The sequence below is a fragment of the Mustela nivalis genome (genome assembly GCF_964662115.1).
Source record: "Mustela nivalis genome assembly, chromosome: 6".
Taxonomy (NCBI): Eukaryota; Metazoa; Chordata; class Mammalia; order Carnivora; family Mustelidae; genus Mustela; species Mustela nivalis.
Genome location: NC_139025.1, coordinates 100,815,948 through 100,833,483, shown reverse-complemented (window position 1 = coordinate 100,833,483; position 17,536 = coordinate 100,815,948). Strand labels below are relative to the sequence as shown.

The 17,536-nt window shown below is 49.8% G+C and overlaps 2 protein-coding genes across 23 annotated transcripts in view; one reads left to right on the top strand and one right to left on the bottom strand.

Annotated features, from left to right (window-relative positions):
* DIS3L (DIS3 like exosome 3'-5' exoribonuclease) overlaps window positions 1-17,536 on the top strand; it is a 434,009-nt gene that overhangs the window by 180,243 nt on the left and 236,230 nt on the right. The window lies entirely within an intron of this gene.
* Window positions 1-17,536, bottom strand: part of MEGF11 (multiple EGF like domains 11) — a 346,208-nt gene that overhangs the window by 171,185 nt on the left and 157,487 nt on the right. For all 22 annotated transcript variants that reach the window (XR_014313379.1, XR_014313380.1, XM_082737052.1 and 19 more), the window contains exon 5: window positions 9,688-9,780. Coding sequence is in view for 20 of the 22 variants with exons in the window: in XM_082737052.1 (XP_082593178.1) it covers window positions 9,688-9,780 (93 nt within the window). In the remaining 2 variants the exon portion in view is untranslated. The remainder of the gene's footprint in view (window positions 1-9,687; window positions 9,781-17,536) is intronic.

Here is a 17,536-nt window from a genome sequence, read left to right as displayed (position 1 = left end):
CCTCCCCCTGAGGGCTTTCCTGAACCATCCAGGTGCTGCTCCCCCATGAAAGCCAGAGCCTTCTCTCTCTGGGGATTCTTCCAACTCCCTCCTCTCTGTGCTAGTAGATCTGGCTTCCTGCTCCAAGTTCCCTGAGGCTGGGGGCCACGCCCTCCACATCCCTAAGTCCCCGCCCCCCTTCAGCCCTGGACCCCTGGCAGTGCTGTCATCTGACAAGTGCTCAGTAACCGTGCATTAAGTGGAACTCAAGGGACACAGAGCATGGAGCTAGCGGGGCCTGTCGCCCTGGCCATGGACTTCTTTTTTGTTTGAAATTAGAATTCTGGGGTGAATAGCAGCTTCCCTCACGCATAGACCTTGAAAAAGCATTTGCTGCCGCATCCGCCCCTCCCTTCTGTTCCTGTCACAGTGCCTGCGCCCCAGTGCGCGCTGCTGACACGGAGCCCACTGTCCCGGGGAGGCCCATAGGCGCACCAGATGCCGGCAGAAGGCCGCCCAGGCGGTTCTGAGAGGGGCCGCAGGCTGGGCAGAGAAAAAGCAAGTGTAATTGCTTTGTGGTGATTCATCTGAAGTTGCTTTAACCTTGACAGCCGGCTCAGCGTAGTGAAAATACGACCAACCCACCAACCAGGGGAGCTGCAGCCTCCCTCCATACACCCCCTCCCAGCTAAGGCTGCCAAGGATCCCCAGGAAACCAGCCCCCCCACCCCACGGGGGGGAGGTGAGGATGTGAGTCATGCAGCTGCCCCCACCCATGGCTGTCCTCCTCCCCACTCCTTTCCCAGGTCCCAGAATGAGGAGAGAGAATCACAGGAGGGCCGCGGCGGCGGGGCGGGGGGGGGGGGGGAGCTGCTGGGGGGAAGGAGACTCCCTCCCCAGAGGTCAGTAGGAAGGTCACCAGGGCCCTTGCTTAGGTGATACTAGATTGTGACTTCCCAGAAACAGAGCATCATGGGATTTAAGAGTAGAATATCCACGCCAAGCTTCCCATTTTACAGAGGAGAAAACTGGGGCTCACAGAGAGGGAAGGACTTGACTAGGATCACCCAGGCAGAGGTATGTCCTGAAGCCAGCTTTCCTGTGTTTTATGGCACAGGGCTTCTACTTCCTTGGAGGCAGTCTGGAGCTATGGGAAAAACACAGTTCTGAGTTCTAGTCTGCCCCTTGCTAGCTGGGTGAAGATCAGAAGCTACTCTACTTCCCAAGCTTTGGTTTCTTTGTGAAATGGAGATAACATGCATGACCCCTCTGAGCCACGAGGAGATGAAATGAGATCATCTGCGTGGGGGATCTGTGCATGGTGGGAGCAGGAATCCCCATTTACCTTCCTCCTCAGACTCTGTGGCCCCTCAGGTTTCCTTCTCCTCTCCCACTACTCTCCCTCGGGCTCCTTACCCCATCCATCACTGAGGAAGATCCCCTAAGTTTTGGGTGTGGCCCTTGGCAGCAGACCTATGTAGCTGGCCCGCTCATTCCCCCATCAAGCCCTGCCCATGTCCTTCCAGGTGCCTCTTGCCCCAGGAGGCAGGAACCCCAGCCCACATCCTGTACTTTTGCTTTGCCCTCATGTTCTGTGCTTCTAGACAGTGGCGTATCCACGTGCATCAGTGAGAAGTATGTCCAGGGGCCACTGAGATGGGAACTCTTCCCTGATGTACTTTTCAAGCCACCTAGGGTTGGAAAGGGGTTTAGGGCCTGATATCTTAATTCAACCATCCTTGCAAACAATCATTGGGAGATCTAATTCTGCTGATGGACTTCTTGCATTTTTCTACTGCTTCCCAAACCTTATTCCTAAATTAGCCCTGTTTCCCTCTGGAAATTTCTAATCCCAGTGCCCTGGGCTGCCCTATAGTCAGGTGTCTCTGCTCTAGGCCTAAGCTAAGAAGGAACCGAGAGGGTCGGGAACCTTTGGGTCATCAGCACAAAAGTCTATAGAACAACTTGGCCTCTTTGCTTTGGTATAATGAGATCCAGCTGCCTCTAAGATAACTCTAGCCCTGAACTCCTACAGCAGCTGGAGAGAGACAAAAGGCACAGGAGTCAAGAGACCCGGGATCAAGTCACAGCTCTGCCACGACCTCCCTGGATCACCCCGGAAGCAGTTTCCTTTCTAGGGATCTCAGTTTGCCCATCTGTAAAATGGAAGCAGACCCAGTAATTTCCATGGTCCCTCCTAGCTCTTGATTCAATGGTTTCAGGTTAAATCACGAGATCTTGGATTTGGTTCCAGGATCCCAGGCCATACTTTCAGATATTCTATTCCAGGAACTGGTGGTTAAATGGAAAGGTATGTGAAAAGATCTTCAAGAAAACAGCAAATGTGAGATTCATAAGACTCACGGCCACGGAGGGCCCAGCACTGAGCACTATAGAAAATGCAAAGACCTTGTAACACCTGAGACAAGGGAGTATGAGCTGGGACAGAGGCTTTATGCCAACCCAGAGCAAAGGAACCCAGACACAGATGGGGTTGGGGGGGCACAGACAGCCCAGCAGGCTGGAGGGAAGATGCCCAAGAATGCAGGGGGGGGAAGGGGTTTAGGGCCTGATATCTTAATTCAACCATCCTTGCAAACAGTCATTGGGAGATCTAATTCTGCTGATGGACTTCTTGCATTTTTCTACCGCTTCCCAAACCTTACTCCTAAGTTAGCCCTGTTCCCAGGGAGTTTTGGTGGCATAGCTGCGAAAGGTCCACCAAAGGCTCAAATAATCACATTTTTGTTTTGTTTTGTTTTAAAGCATACCAATTCTGCATTTAATTCTATAACCAATTTTTATTTGTTTTAATACAAGGAGCAGTGTTTAAAATTACTTATCAGATAACTAATGTACCATTACATGGTGAAAAAATTAAACTCCATAGCTTCAAAAATCTTTAGAAAATTCTTTTCAACAAATGGTGCTCAGAAACCTTGGTATCCACATGCAAAGAAACCTAAGCTGGACACTTTCCTTACACCATATGCAAAAATTTACTCAAAATGGATCAAAACCTTAGCAAGAGCTAAAATGGTAATGTTCTTAGACAAAACATAGAGGAAAAGCTTCATGACATTGGATTTGGCAATCCAAATGATTTTTTCACTAGGACACCAATAGCACAGGCAACAGATGAAAAAATAAATAAACTGGGCTTCATTAAAATGAGAACTTTCGTGCATGAAAGGACCCTAATCAACAGAGCAAAAAGGCAACCCCCATGGAATGAGAGAAAATGTTTTCAAATCATACATCCTATAAGGGATTATTATCCAGAATATATAGAGAACTCCTACGAGTCAACAATAAGCAACCCAATTAGAAAACAGGCAAAGAACTTGAGTAGACATTTTTCCAAAGAAGATCTACACATAGTCAATAAACACACGAATGATGTTTGATATCACTAATTAGGGAAATGCAAATCAAAACCACAATGAGATATTCACAGGGATGTGTTTTGTTTTAATCAGAAAAAAACCCAGAGAAAATAACAAGTGTTGGCAAGGATGTGAAGAAAGTGGAATCCTTGGGCATTGCCGGTGGGAATGTAAAATGGTACAGATGCTGTAGAATGAGGTATGGTGATTCCTCAAAAAATTAAATGCAGAATTATCACATGATCCACTGATGCATTTCTGGATCGGTGATCCAAAGAAGTATATACACTTAAGAAGTGAAAGCAGAAAGACGATCTGTACACCTGTGTTCTAGCAACATTATTCACCGTAATTGCAAGGTGGAAGCAACCCACGTTTCCACTGATGGATGAACAGATAAAATGGAATCTACAGACAATAGGATAGGATCCAGCCTTATAGGGCGAAGAAGTTGACATGCTACAATATGGATGAACCCTGAAGATACTATGCTAAGTGAAATAAGCTAGCCACAGAAAGACAGATATTATACGAGCTACCTAGAATGATCAAATACTTAGAGACAGAAAATAGAATGTGGCTTCTATGGCTAAGGGGAGTGGAGAGTGAGAGCTAGTGTTTAATGGGTATGGAGCTTCATTTGGGGAAGATGAAGGAAGTTCTGGAGATGGATAGAAATAGTAATTGTGCAATAGTGCGAATGTACTTAATGCTACAGACCTGTATCTTTAAAAATGGTTAAAATGGGGAGTGCCGGGACGCCTGGGTGGCTCAGTTGGTTAAGCGGCTGCCTTCAGCTCAGGTCATGATCCCAGCGTCCTGGGATCAAGTCCCACATCGGGCTCCTTGCTCGGCAGGGAGCCTGTTTCTCCCTCTGCCTCTGCCTGCCATTCTGTCTGCCTGTGCTCGCTCGCTCTCCCTCTCTCTCTCTCTGACAAATAAATAAATAAAATCTTTAAAAATAAATAAATAAAAAAAATGGGGAGTGCCTGGGTGGCTCAGTCAGTCAAGCATCTGCCTTTGGCTCAGGTCATGACCTCAGGATCTTAGAATCCGGCCCTGTTGTTGGGCTCCCTGCTGCAAGGGGAGTCTGCCTTCTCCCTCAACCCCATCCCCTGCTTGTGCACACACTCTCAAGAAAATCTTTTTTTTAAAAAAATTGTTAAAATAGGTTAATTTTCTGTTATGCATCTTTTATCACACACACCAGCACACACAACTCTAGTAAACCCATACCTTAGGTTTGAAAAGCACAGACCTAAACATCCCAGGCTAGTCTGGAAGTATGCGCAGATTTCTGAGCTGGTAAATGTTCTATTTTCATCTGCAAGGATAACTGGAAGCCAAGTCAGCCAGGGGTCCCACACACCATTCAAGATAAGAAGACATGTGATTTGGCAGGAGCTACTCTTGGTGGCGGCCCAACGCGGTTCCTGCTGCCTTCATTACTCGGGGACTGCGGTCCTGCCTCATGCCAGCATGGGGTGGGGTGGTGGGAGGCGTCATCAGACAGAGAGACACTGCGTAGTGAGGGAGCTTTTACTTTCCCGCACTTGGTCGGTGCACATGGACGAAACACGTGCAATCTTAGTGGAATCTAAGAATGGGAGAAGGTGGGGGGACAGTGGGGAGGTGGAGGTGCAGACTTCTCTCTCGTGTCTACCCCAGCAGCTCTGGGAAGGCCCTAGACTCAAGCCAAAACACCACACTAGAGACCCGAAAACAAACCGCAAAGCACCACGGGACGGGAAGCTGAGAAGCAGGACCCAAGAAATACAATAATTAAATAATACAATGAAGACTTAAATTTCCAAGTTGATTCTTGGGTATCATTTATAAAAGTTAACAGGGCATATTTAATTTAGGAATTGGCTCACGTCCTTCTCCTTACAGCTGAAACCTCGTAAATGAAATACACTGGAGCAGTGCCCAGTGCGGAAATAAAAGTTATGAATAATGTTTCTATCTCAATCATTGTCAGTGCTTTAATATTCCTAATTACTTTAAAAAGCTAGATATTCAATATAGGAAAACTTTTTTTCTTTTTATCTCCACTTGTGAGATTAGTGCAATTTAATAACAGTCACTATGTCGTCTTTATTCAGCGTAAACTGACATTTCATCCTTCTACTCCTCGTTATTATATGGGATGGAGGTTTATGACCAAGCAAGCAGCCACTCTGCTTCCCCATATTGGTCCTTCCAACACCTTGGAATTATCCACAGTAGCTTACGTGCCTGCTCGCCAGGCAAATCAGCATCACCTCACTTTCTTTATGGAGCAGAAAGAATTTAGTCCAGGCCTTAAAGAAATTAGGCTATGGGGTTGTAAGTCTGGAAAAGAATGAAAAGTCTCCCAACCCCACCCCAGGATGAGATCTGTCCCCTTCACAACTGTCAAAGTCATAAATCCCTCAGCAGCCATGAAGGGCGAGGCAGGGCAGGCAATAGGCTGAAGGATCTTGATAACCCTCCTTGCCGCTTCTGGGAATTTATCCTACGAAGAAATCGGGACAAATGGGCAAAGATATATGCCTGAGAAGAATCACTGCAGCATTTTTTTTCTTAAACACAGGGCCAGAGTCCCTTGCCCACAATCCAAAAATCCCTAAAAAGCCCGAAAGAAAAATGGTCTTAAAGCTCAGCACCAAATTCGTTTACATGCCAGATCTTCATGGAGTGGATTTGTGGTTATGTATTGCTTTGATGTCACTAGACAGAATTAGTCCTGTTCAGAATTATTACTGTGTCTCATACCAGGGGGCTGCCCAGATCCCACGGGGGGTATAGATGATGAAGAGTCATCACACACATTTCTAAACTCTGACAAAAATTGAAATTCTGAAATCAACAAGCCCCAAGGACCCTGAACACAGAATGGTGGGGGCCTCCAAAAGGGAAAACCCCTAAAACAATTTAAAAGCCCATCAACAAGAGACTGGTCAAATACCTCCAATAATCCACAGAAGAAAACTCTATAAAGGTCTTTAAAAATTTAAAGGGAGATTCATGTTTATTGACAAAGAAATCAGTGCGTGACATAAAGTTAAATTTAAAAAGCACGTTACAGAACAGCACGTAGACATGATCTAATTCATCAAAGTTGCACCCAGACGTAGCTCTCAGGGCAAATATGCAGAGAAAGGACAGGGAGGGCAATCACCCAAATGCATGTGTGTGTGTCTAAACTTTTTGTGGGATTCTGGTGCCCTTTGGAGTTTCTTTCTAACACAAACAGGTATGATTTTTAGAATCAGGAAAAAAAAAAAAAACCCAACAAGAATGACGCTTTCAGTTAAATAAAAATCCAAGCTTCCCTGCCAGGGGACCATATGTAGAGACATGTCCGTGGGCAGCTCCCATTCAGAAATCTCCAGAGGTACACAGTGCACTGAGCAGGAAGCCCCCCCAACATGGGCACGGGCCCCCAAAGACCTGAAGGCCCACTCAGGAAGATGAGCATCCAGCGACACCCTAACAAGCAGGCTCAAATTGTTTGGACTGCCCCTGGTCACAGTTGGTGTCCCATGGCTGATGCATCTACCATCAGAACAGGATCTCAGGGCCACATCTTCCAAGCAGATCCTGCCTTCTCCTGTGAGCAACACAGCTTTCTCATCCAAGACCTAGCTTAACCTTAGGCTGTATCAACACGGGTTAAGCATCTAGAGGAAGGACATGATCATGAAGAGTTCAGGTTTGGGAATCCGGTGTTTGCTTGGTGGATAGTCCCAGGTTCACCATTTACTAGCTGCGTGTTTGTGCAAAGTTTGTTGGTCTTTGTGTGCCTCAGTGTTCTCATCTGTAAACAGGGCTAATAATAATTCCTATTCCATAGGGTCATTGTGGAGATTAAGTGAGGAGGGAATGGGAGTGCTTAGTGCCTGGTAAAACTCAATAAACAGTACCTACTTTTATTATTATTTTTCCATACCAGCCTACAATTTTGTGGTCAGACCTAGGAATGTTAATTTAAGAGGAGTAAAGACCACAGCCAATGGAGAGGAACCAGACAGGAAAGTAGATCAGACCACGTCAGGGAAGAAACAAAGCAGCTTAGAGAATAAAAACTTGGGGAAGGAAGTAATCACTGTCTTCTAATACCCAAAGGGCTGAGCCATGGAAGGGGACTCTGGTTTCTGCGATGCAACCACATTGGTTATTATCAACTACGCTTTGATCAACATCTTCCCATAGCCAGTCCGTGGCCTTGTCCACTGAACTTGGGAGAAATTCCAGACATGGCGAGGAGAGTCATGGCAATCCATCATCCTTCTCTGGACTCTACCATGAGTGAGAACCAACTGGTAAAAGCTTGAGACAGATTTCCAGTTAACAGAAGGAGAAGCTTTCCAACAATCAGGACAAACTTTCACAGGAGGCAGTGAGCTCCTTGTGAATGGAGGGACTCAAGCAGAAGTTGGAAGGCTCTTGGTGACATCTAAGCTTTCCGGGCTCTGAATGATCTTGAAAGTGAGAGTCTATGAATTCCTTTTATTCAATGCTGGCTCTGGCAGAGGATCGGAACCCATCTCTTGGGACTTCCTATGGGTACAAGAGTCCATGCCTTTGAATCGACTTAGGGGTGCTGGCGTTTTAGCCCATGAAAATGGATTTCACCGGGGAAAGAGCTCACCACCAAGTCATCAGACTTGGAATCAGGGAGTCCCATGTTGTCCTGGTAACTAGCAAGGCCATTTCCCTATCTGTTTGGTAAACTCACTCAAGGGGCAAGATTTACTCTCAACTACTCTAAACACTCCAGCTCAATCGAGGGCCTTCTTCATTGCATTTCTTTCACCAGAAGGGAAACCCTGAAAGACACAGACCATGTCGGAAAGACCCACCACCCCGGGCCTGGCCCAGTCCAGCATAGATGGAGCACTGTACACACCTGTACCGATCGGTAGCTAATACGCACTCAGGGTCCCCAAGACTCAAGCTGTCTTTCTAACCTCCAACAGGCCACCCTTGACATTATAATCCCAGCAGGCAGCAAGCAGACCTGTCCCTGCAGGACTCCCCTAGTCCAAGCTAGTTCTCCATCAAGGACTCGTGGTGGGCGAAGTTACAGAACACAAAACATGGACAAGGAAGGGGAACAAGCTCGTGAACATTCTAGCCCACATGTTTCCTGGAGTCCACAGAAAGATCGGTGCAACACATTCCTTTACTTCCCATGTCTCTCAAGTGTATTTTTTGCTGTGTGGAGGGATTCCTAGCCCCGCAGCTCAGCGTAGCCCACCTCCAAGCAGTGAAACAGGTGGGAGGCGGAGGTCCCCTGAGGTCCCAGTGCACTGAAGAGTTTACTGAGTCCCCCAAACAGACCCCAGACTCCCCGAGCCACGATAATTGCCCAGGCTCAAAACAAAATCACATCCAGTATCCTTGCTGGGGGGTATGTTCTCATGTGCTGGGTAGACAGGCGGGGGGCGGGGGCTCTGGTCAAAGCCCTTGGGAAAAAGGACCATAACCAGATGTTTCCAACCCAGCGGAGACAGCGGAAAAGGGCAAGAGCACCACACTGGGCCAACGTAGACCCACCATTCCCCTCCTCAATTTTCATGACCATTACGGTTACATTGGGACAGGGAAGAGCAAGGTGGCTCCCAAAGATAGGTAAACACAAAGGGGTAGACCCCAATGGATTGGCTGAGATAGGTTATCTACTCAAGTCACAATAAAAAAGATGCTCTACCCCAGCCCAAAGCAGGAAGAAAACTGGGTTTCAGCATTAATCAAAGCCTGTTTGAAAATCCTAGGAGACCATAATGTTGACCAACCACTGACTGCAAAATGTACCAATGGAAAGAGGGTCATCTGGGAGCATTTAGGGGAAATGAGCCAGAAGAGCAAGAGTTGTCTTCAGCTGGGTTCTTGGCAGAGAATTCCCTGAGCAGCTGCTGGGTACCCCCCACCCTCTTGGAGGCCAGCCCCATGGCAGACACGATGCCCCCTGCTGCTGCGGGAGGCAGCAGTCTCTGGCCCTGTCTGTCAGTCCCAAGAGCATCTCAATTTCACTTCAGCCCTTAACAGACCATATCTAGAAGCGCTTCACTGAGTCAGAGCTGTACAAATTCTCCACAGTTCCCAACAAATGCAACACATGATGATCCTCCAGACCCCCACCAACCATTGCTGCCCATGCCGCTGGAGGCGTCCACCCAAGTACACCACATAAATGCAGGGCTGCCTCTTCCCTGACATCCACACTCCTCTGGACTGCCCCAGGCCAACACAAAGAATTCAGCATGCACATGGTACACCCTCCCCTCAGGCCACAGCCAAGGGACCTCCTGGGCCCCAAAGACCCCAGACTCACCGCTAGAACAGTCGGGCCCTCCCCAGCCGGGTTCACAGTGGCAGGTGTCCGGGGAAACACAGCGGCCATGTACACACTCCTCTGTACACAGGGCTGCAGGGGGCCAGGAGAAAGGGAAGAAGCACAGAAACAGACAGTGAAAACCAACCATCTGGTCAAAGAGCATAAACCACTTCGTAATGATCCCCTGGGGCCCCAGGGATGTTCAGAATGCATCACTGGCTTTGGGGAAAATCAAGCTACTCCTGACCCGCGTCATTTAATTAACTCTGAAATGGATCCAACAAGAGTGTGCTTCACTCCAGCCTCATTTCCTAAAAGGAAACCCAAGCCTGAGAAAGGGCAGTCTTAGCTTTTCAAGAACATTCTCTCCAAGATTTAACACTTGGAGACCCTCCCCAAACCCCGGCCCCAAACCCACACTCCTGCTCTCTTTCCCATGAGCTCAGGAAGTGTCCACCTTTTGCTTTTCCCCAGTTTCTTTCTACAAAGCCCCCAAATTTATCAGGTTGCCTGCAAAGAACAGGTTCCTCTCGTGCTTCCTCCACCTTCCTGCCCTCCTCCCCAAATGCCCCTATTTTGGGGCTCTCAAATGTCAGCAAATCTGCAAAGTACACAAACGCTGAGGAAAAAGCAACAGCTAATTATAAGAAAGTAATTAAGAGAGACATCTACGATGATGATAATTGTAATTAGAAAGTGCCTGGCAATTTCTTATCACGCAGTCAAATGCTGCAGCCTCCTCAGCCGGGAGGCAGCAAGAGCAAACTTTCCATCTACTTCCTCCAGTGCTGAGAAGGCTTATTGGCAGCAGTTTGAGGAAGGGGGATTATTTCTCTCTTCCTTTGACATCTGCACGTTCTCAAGGTCGTCCTTTGCTCCTGAGAGATCTGCCCCACCATCTAATCCATCAGTGAAGGATTACAGAAAACCCCCATTTTGCCACCCAGGCCAATTTTGTAAGCTCGGGAAATCAGCAGCTCCCATCGACCCTGTCAATTTCTTAGACGGGATCTGGATGAAGCGCTTTTTTCTGACAAGCAATGAGAGACCTTCTCTCCGCCTGGAACTGGCCTGGGCTACGGGAAACAGGCGGCTCCCAGTGCTGAGTCCTGAGGGGCAACCAGTGACCTCCAAATACCCACTCTACTGCCATGTCCATTACCTGGCCTGAATGCCCACTGAGAGGCCACAGTCAGGTTAGACAACAAAGTCCATTTTATGGTTGGTGTGATGCTGATGCGGAAGCCGTTGCCTTCGCTTTGCCCAAGCCCCCGTGCAAAGGCATCCAGGAGAGCCATTTCAGATGCCCTACTGGTAAGTGGTCGGGAGTCAGCCTGGCCTCAGGTTGGGGGATCTATTGGGGGAAGGCCCTAGCACCCGTGTCCCCAGAGTGCTCTCAGGGAAGGTTCTGGTCTGTGAAGTTTTCCACTGCCTTGGAGGTCCGGGGAATGGCGGGGGCCTACCAGCTAACCTATTTCTTGCTGGGGAACTGGGTTGGCCTCTGGCTCCAGTGACCAGCTCCACTTAGAGCCACAGTGAGCTGCTGGTAAGACCTTGTCTGACCACTCCTGCTTCCCAGGCTCTCCCTGCTCCACTGGACGTTCCAAACAAACTCAAGTGGGTCAGTGTGCCCAGGACACACTGGACACCAGATGTCTATCCCCGGGCTCCCTATCAGAGAGGCCAGCACCTCAGCCTGGCCATCTCCAAGCCTCGGCTGCTTCTCTCCCTTATCTGCACCCCCACAGACTGAGTTCCCCACGTGCTCCCCGGCTAGGTCCCTCCCATCCGCTTGTCAGAGTAGCTCAAGACACCCCTGCTGCTATCTGATGGCACAGAGAGACCCCTTGAGCCCTGGGGGCTCTGTTGGAGAATGGTGAGGTAGACAGTGAACAATGAACCTGCTAGCTATCAGGGCTGGAAGAGAACTCAGAGAAAACCATGTCCAACCCCTTCATTTTATGCATGGAAAAACGGAGGCCCAAGTGTTTGTGATGTCGTGGACAGTGTGTGGTCTCTTGGCCAAGAAGGAGGGAGCTTGGGGATGAGCCTCCTGAAGGAAAAGGGAGGGGAGAAATGTCCAAGACCACAGATCTTCTGCTCTCACCCAACTGGATGCCTTCTCCTGCCCCGACAAGTCAGGGGCTGGGAGAGCCAGCCCAGGGGGACAGCACAGAGACTGCTGGTGACCCCCCAGGAGGGTAAGAGCAGAAGGCAGAAAGCAGAGAAGCTGTTTTAACACACTGGATGTCCTGCAGGGGGCTCAGAGCAGCTCAAGGGAGGAGGGAGGAAGGATGAAGGACCCTGCCAACCCTTGCCTCTCCCTGGTCCTTCTCACCCTAGGGACCTGCCCATAGGCCTATCTCCTGCACCCCTGGAGGGGCAGGGCCTTCGGGTACTCTGGAGAAGCTCCGCACCATCTTTTCCCTTGGTCTCTGCCCCAAACCAGGGTCCCCTAGGACAATCTGTCAAACAGCTCCCTGCAGGTCAACTCTGTTGTATCCAGCATGCTGACTCCCAGTGACCGATGTGCGGAGACGAGCTGTCCCACAAACCCTGGACCTGGCTCTGGGGATGATGCTGCTCTCCCCACGGTCCCTCCAGACCTTGTTATCTGCCCCCCCCCCCCATCGCCCTGGGATTATGCCTGGGCTATTTGCTTGTCAAAACCTCAATCCATTCATATTTTATAGGTGTTGTTTAGACAGTGTTGTTTGAAGCATGAAATATTGATAGCAAATATCCAAGGCTCCAATGGCCGGATTTGGCAACTGGGCTACCACATGCTTATACTCCTGGTGCTATGAGGAAATTCTCCCGAGGAGGCATGGAGGAGAGACCCACACCCCTCCCTGGGGCTGGGGTTCCTGATTCCTAAGCCAGACCCTGCACTAGCCCAACAGTGGGTAGTCCCTCTGCAGGGACAGAGCAGCCCTCCTAAACTGTACAGGCCTCCTAAGTTCTTTCTGACCCCAACCCCACAAAAGGGGCTGAGTTAGGGTTCTGCCACCCCAGCCCCTCTCTTCCCCGACTCCTGTAACTCTCAACAGGGGCATTTTGTTGAGTCCCTCTTCCCACTGCTGTCCCCCCATTTGCTGTTGGGGACAGGGAATCAGAAGCTGCCTCTGACACCACACCACGTGACTGAGGGCCAGCCACCTCCCCTCTCCCAGACCCACTGAGAAAGTCAAACCTCTGCTCTCTCAGCTTCCCACCACCGACCTGCCTGCCTCAGTCCCGCTTCCAACATCTGGGAGCTGGAGGCGTCTTTCATGAGAAGCAGCACAGCAAAGACTATACCAGAAAGCTGGGTCTGGACCGAGGGATGCCACTTAGTAGCTCTAGACCTCGGGCAAGTTCACACCATCTCCGTGTCAGTCCCCATCTGTTCAGTGGGGGACAGTGATAGGACGGGCCTCAGGCTGTGTGTGAAGATTATAGCAGTTGACAAAGCACCCAGAGCAGTGCCTGGGGTCTAGTAAGTACTGTGTGGGTCTTGCTATTGTTATTCACTAGGGAGTCCTCAGATTCAAGGTGGGGGTCTCCACATACAAGCCATCTCCCTCTCTCCCCTCACTGACACCCCAGACTCATGGGGAGGGCTGTAGGGATCTGCAGGTAAACCCTGCTCAGGAATGAAATGCTGGAAGGTGGCCCTGTCTCTAGCCCAGTGGGGGAGGCCACGGTGGTCAATGATGTAATGACCTGAGTTTAACAATTATAGGACAATAAACAAGTTATCTAGGCTCTCATGCCTCAGTTTCTTCATCTGTATAATGGGGACAGGCTGTTGCAAAGATTTAATGAAATACACGTAAAGTGGTAAGGCCAATGCCTGGCATACAGTAAGTACTCAGTAAGCATGAGCTGCCATGATTATTTACACACACACACGCACACACACACGCATGTGTGCCCCATGTGGTCTGGACTTAATGCCTACAACAGCTGACAGCTGCTACCACGTATCACTGCTTCCTGTGTGTTACCATTTTCTGAGCACCTACTATGTGCCCAGCCTCAGAAATTCCAACACATGCTGACTCCACCTCTGTCGCAGGCCATCCCAGTACACCGTGAGGAAGCTAGCAAGTCAGCACGTGTCTTTCCTTTATGAATCTCTGGCCTTTGGGAGGACAGAGGCTACTTCCTACTCAGCCTTTTAAATTCTCATACTTTTAAATTCTCACGCTGCCTGAAACAGATGTCTCCATGCTGGTGGGTCCCCAGGAGGGAGTCATCTGCCCCAGGAGAGAACCCCCAAACACATGCAGGGAGGGCATGGCTGTTTCCCCCAAGCTCAGGCACAGAGAAGTCACCGAATCTCAGGGCCCTGCCCATTGGCTCCAGCTGCTTCTGGCCGTGGGGGACTGGGGTGGCTGGGTGTCTTGAGCAATGGTGCTGTAGGGTTTCAGAACAAGCCCAGCTACAGGTGGGAGGGATCTGGGTTGGCAACTACCCACATCCATCTCAATGGTATCAAGCATCCCACTTTCCTCTCTGGGCCCTGCAACTTCACCTGTAAATTGAGACCAGACCAGATGAGGTCTATGAAGTCCCATTCAGCTAAGACTCATCAGGAGTTCTCACCCGGCCCAGCCCAACCTCCCCCCGCCCCCACCACCACCGGAGAAATGCCTGCATCACTGCCATTGCCCTAGCCTCACTTTCAGGCCCAAAAGCCCCAACCCTCTCTATGGCCTAGTAAACCTGTACTCTTGACATCACAAGAACCCTGGTCTCTGAAATGGCCCTGGATTAGGAGACAGGAGAGCTGAGTGTGAGCTTGGGCTCCGTATGACCTGCCATAGGACTCTAGGCAGGTGACTTCCTCGCTCTGGTCTAGAAAACAAGGGCACTCTAACACATCACCCTTAAAGCTCCTACTGCGAACATCATTTGGTAATTCTAGGGCTACTCTGACTCCATCATGTCACCTTGCAGCAGCTGGAAGCTCAAAATACTTCCATTAGGCTCCCTGGCCCTGGGTCGCCTGAGTCACCAAAGCTGGGTGTAGCCCCCATGACCCAGCTCCACAAAGAGCCTAGGAAGGCTTCAGCCACCCAGTTTGCACATCTATGGAGGTAAAATACTTTCCCACCAGAATCCCCCTATATACATGAGGTTTCCCCTGACTGGCCCAGAGGCCTCTCCTTCCACTGAATCCCATGACACACTGTGTGTTTGTGTGTTGGGGGGGTGGGGAGCTGAGCTGATGGTACACAGCATGTTTGGCCTCCTGCCACTTCCTCCTTTAGCTTGGGTTCATTTTGTCTCCACAGCTAAACTGTGAGCTGAGATCAAATCCAGAGTCTTAAGTATCCCCAGATCTTCCCATGGGCCATACCTTACTGATACTCCATGTGTGGCTGGTGGTGACTCTTCTGAGGGTCGGTCCTTGCCAAAGGACGTTAACAAGCCAGGAGAAAAGGATCGGGATGTAGAGGGTATAGACATGTGACCCGTGAGGGTCAAGGAGGGTCAAGGAGGAGCCATGAGGTCCAGGAGGCTGAGAGTTGTGGGGGCGCTGTCTAGCCTGGAGAAGGAAGTACTGGGCAGGAGGCAGGTCACAATCAGCTGAACAGCCAGAGCCATTCTATCCTAAGGGGGGCAGATTGTGACCTAACTCAAGGCAAGACTTTCTAACACCTGAATAGGCTCAGCAGTTCAGAGGGCTGTTTCTATAGGTAGGGAGCAACCTATCACTGGGGACACTCAAGCCAAACACAGAGAATTGACAAATGCTATAGGGGAGGGGTTGGCAGGCAAACCGGCTCTTTTTTTTTTTTTTTTTAAGATTTTATTTATTTATTTGACAGAGAACACAAGTAGGCAGAGAGGCAGGCAGAGAGGAGGAAGCAGGCTCCCTGCTGAGCAGAGAGCCCGATGCGGGACTCGATCCCAGGACCCTGAGATCATGACCTGAGCTGAAGGCAGCGGCTTAACCCACTGAGCCACCCAGGCGCCCGGTAAACCGGCTCTTGAGCCAAACCCCACCAGCTGCCTGCGTCAGCAAATAAAGGTCTGTGGGGAGGGGGCCCTTCTGTTCTAGGGATTCCTGGTCTGGCGGGAAATCAGACTATGGGACTTCAAAGGTCCCTCCTCCCCTTCTATTCTTCTATCATTTCCTCACTCCCAGGTATGATCCAAAGATGAAACAAAACCCCAGATGTGCTGAGGAAACACCCGTTGATACCCAGCCTCCTTTCTAAAGCAGTACTCTGCATTCATGCAAAGCCACAAGGGGCCATCAAGCTGGGACGCGTTCCCTGCAGCAGCCACAAATGCTCAGCTGGCCCTTTATTTTAGTCTTTCTGTCCTCCGGGGGCTGGGGACAAGGACTATGGGGGATTTAGTGACCCCTCCTGTGGCAGCCGGTGGTCTTGCTCAGGTAGACACTAGTCACAGCGGTGAGAAAAAGCCAAGTGATGAGTCCTTTCTCTTTGCTGGGCATTGGCTTCTTGTGGCGCCCTTTCACCCTTGAGGCAGGCACAATTACTCTCTTTATGGCTGGGAATCAACGCAGGAAGGCCTAAAGAACCCGTGCAAATGCCCAGAGCTATGTGCGAGATCAGTATTTCTCAACCTTGTTTTCACCATCAACCCCTCAATCTCCGGAAACTACTTCAGACATTTTTTCTTAATCACTCCTCCCAGGAAATTTTGACACCACAGGTATACACAGAATATTTACACAGACATACAGTGTATTTCTACTTCCTATACAAACAGTTCAAGAATGAATTCTCTCCCCCTGAGAATGCAGAGTCGCCATCTGGCCCTCCGGACCCTTCTGCGTCCGGAGAAGCAGACCTCCATGGACTGCGTTAATGGGCTTCCTTGCCCTCTGACTTCTGGATGGGTTTGGCCAATGGGAAATACCAGCAGAAGACAGGAGGGCAAGGGGTTGGCAGTAGTGGTGGTCTTCTGCCCTACAGCTCAGGTGTCGGCAGGGGGGTGGGGGAGACCCTTCTTCCAGCCCAAGCGTGGAGTGGCCCTCCTTGCTTACTAGCCCTAAATCCTATACCATTTCCTATGGGTTGCCTTATCCCCTCCCCTGCCTTTAGAAATACAATCCCTGCCCCCTGAAAATAGAGCATTCCTAAGAAACCTTTCATGAGCCACAATGGCATGAGGCAAAAAAGCAATTACCATTAATTTATATGAAAAAATTTTGACCCAAAAAATCACCTCTTGGGCTTTTCTGATACCTTATACCACCTCTTGCCAACAGACACACAAAATGAAATTGAGATAAAGCACAGATGCTCAGACACAATTCAAAGCTATGCAGGCGTGCCGCTGAGATGCTAAATGGAGTTCCTGCGGAAGGCGCTTGGGGCACCACTCGGACTCCTCGGGGTGCACGCTGACTTTATAACTACTTGCCACAAAACCAACATTGAGCACTATTTTCACTCTCACCATTTTTCATAAAAGTAAAACTCCTCTCTGGATTTCTTTCCGTTAGCAAAAACAGGTCCTAAGGTAAAAGTGTTTGGTGAAAGGAAAACAGCATAAGGCGAACTTTTGATAAGCGGGGGATGCCTCAATCATTCAAGCAAACTCTCCCCCCGGGGATCACTAACTGTTCCTCTGCCAGGACCCTAACTGACCCAGGGGCCGAGACAAGGCTTAAGCCCACAACTTTGTGATGCTAACAGGCTCCTCCCCACGTGTTACCACCCCCCACCCTGACCCCCAGTTGAGATAAAGGAGTTCTAGCACCAGATCAGTCATGGGTTTGCCAACCCTGCTCCCTCCTCTGGGTCTCAGTTTCTCTGTCAGTGAAATGGAGGGGTTGAAGGACATGATCCAAATGTTTCTTCCAGCTCTGGGAGTCTTG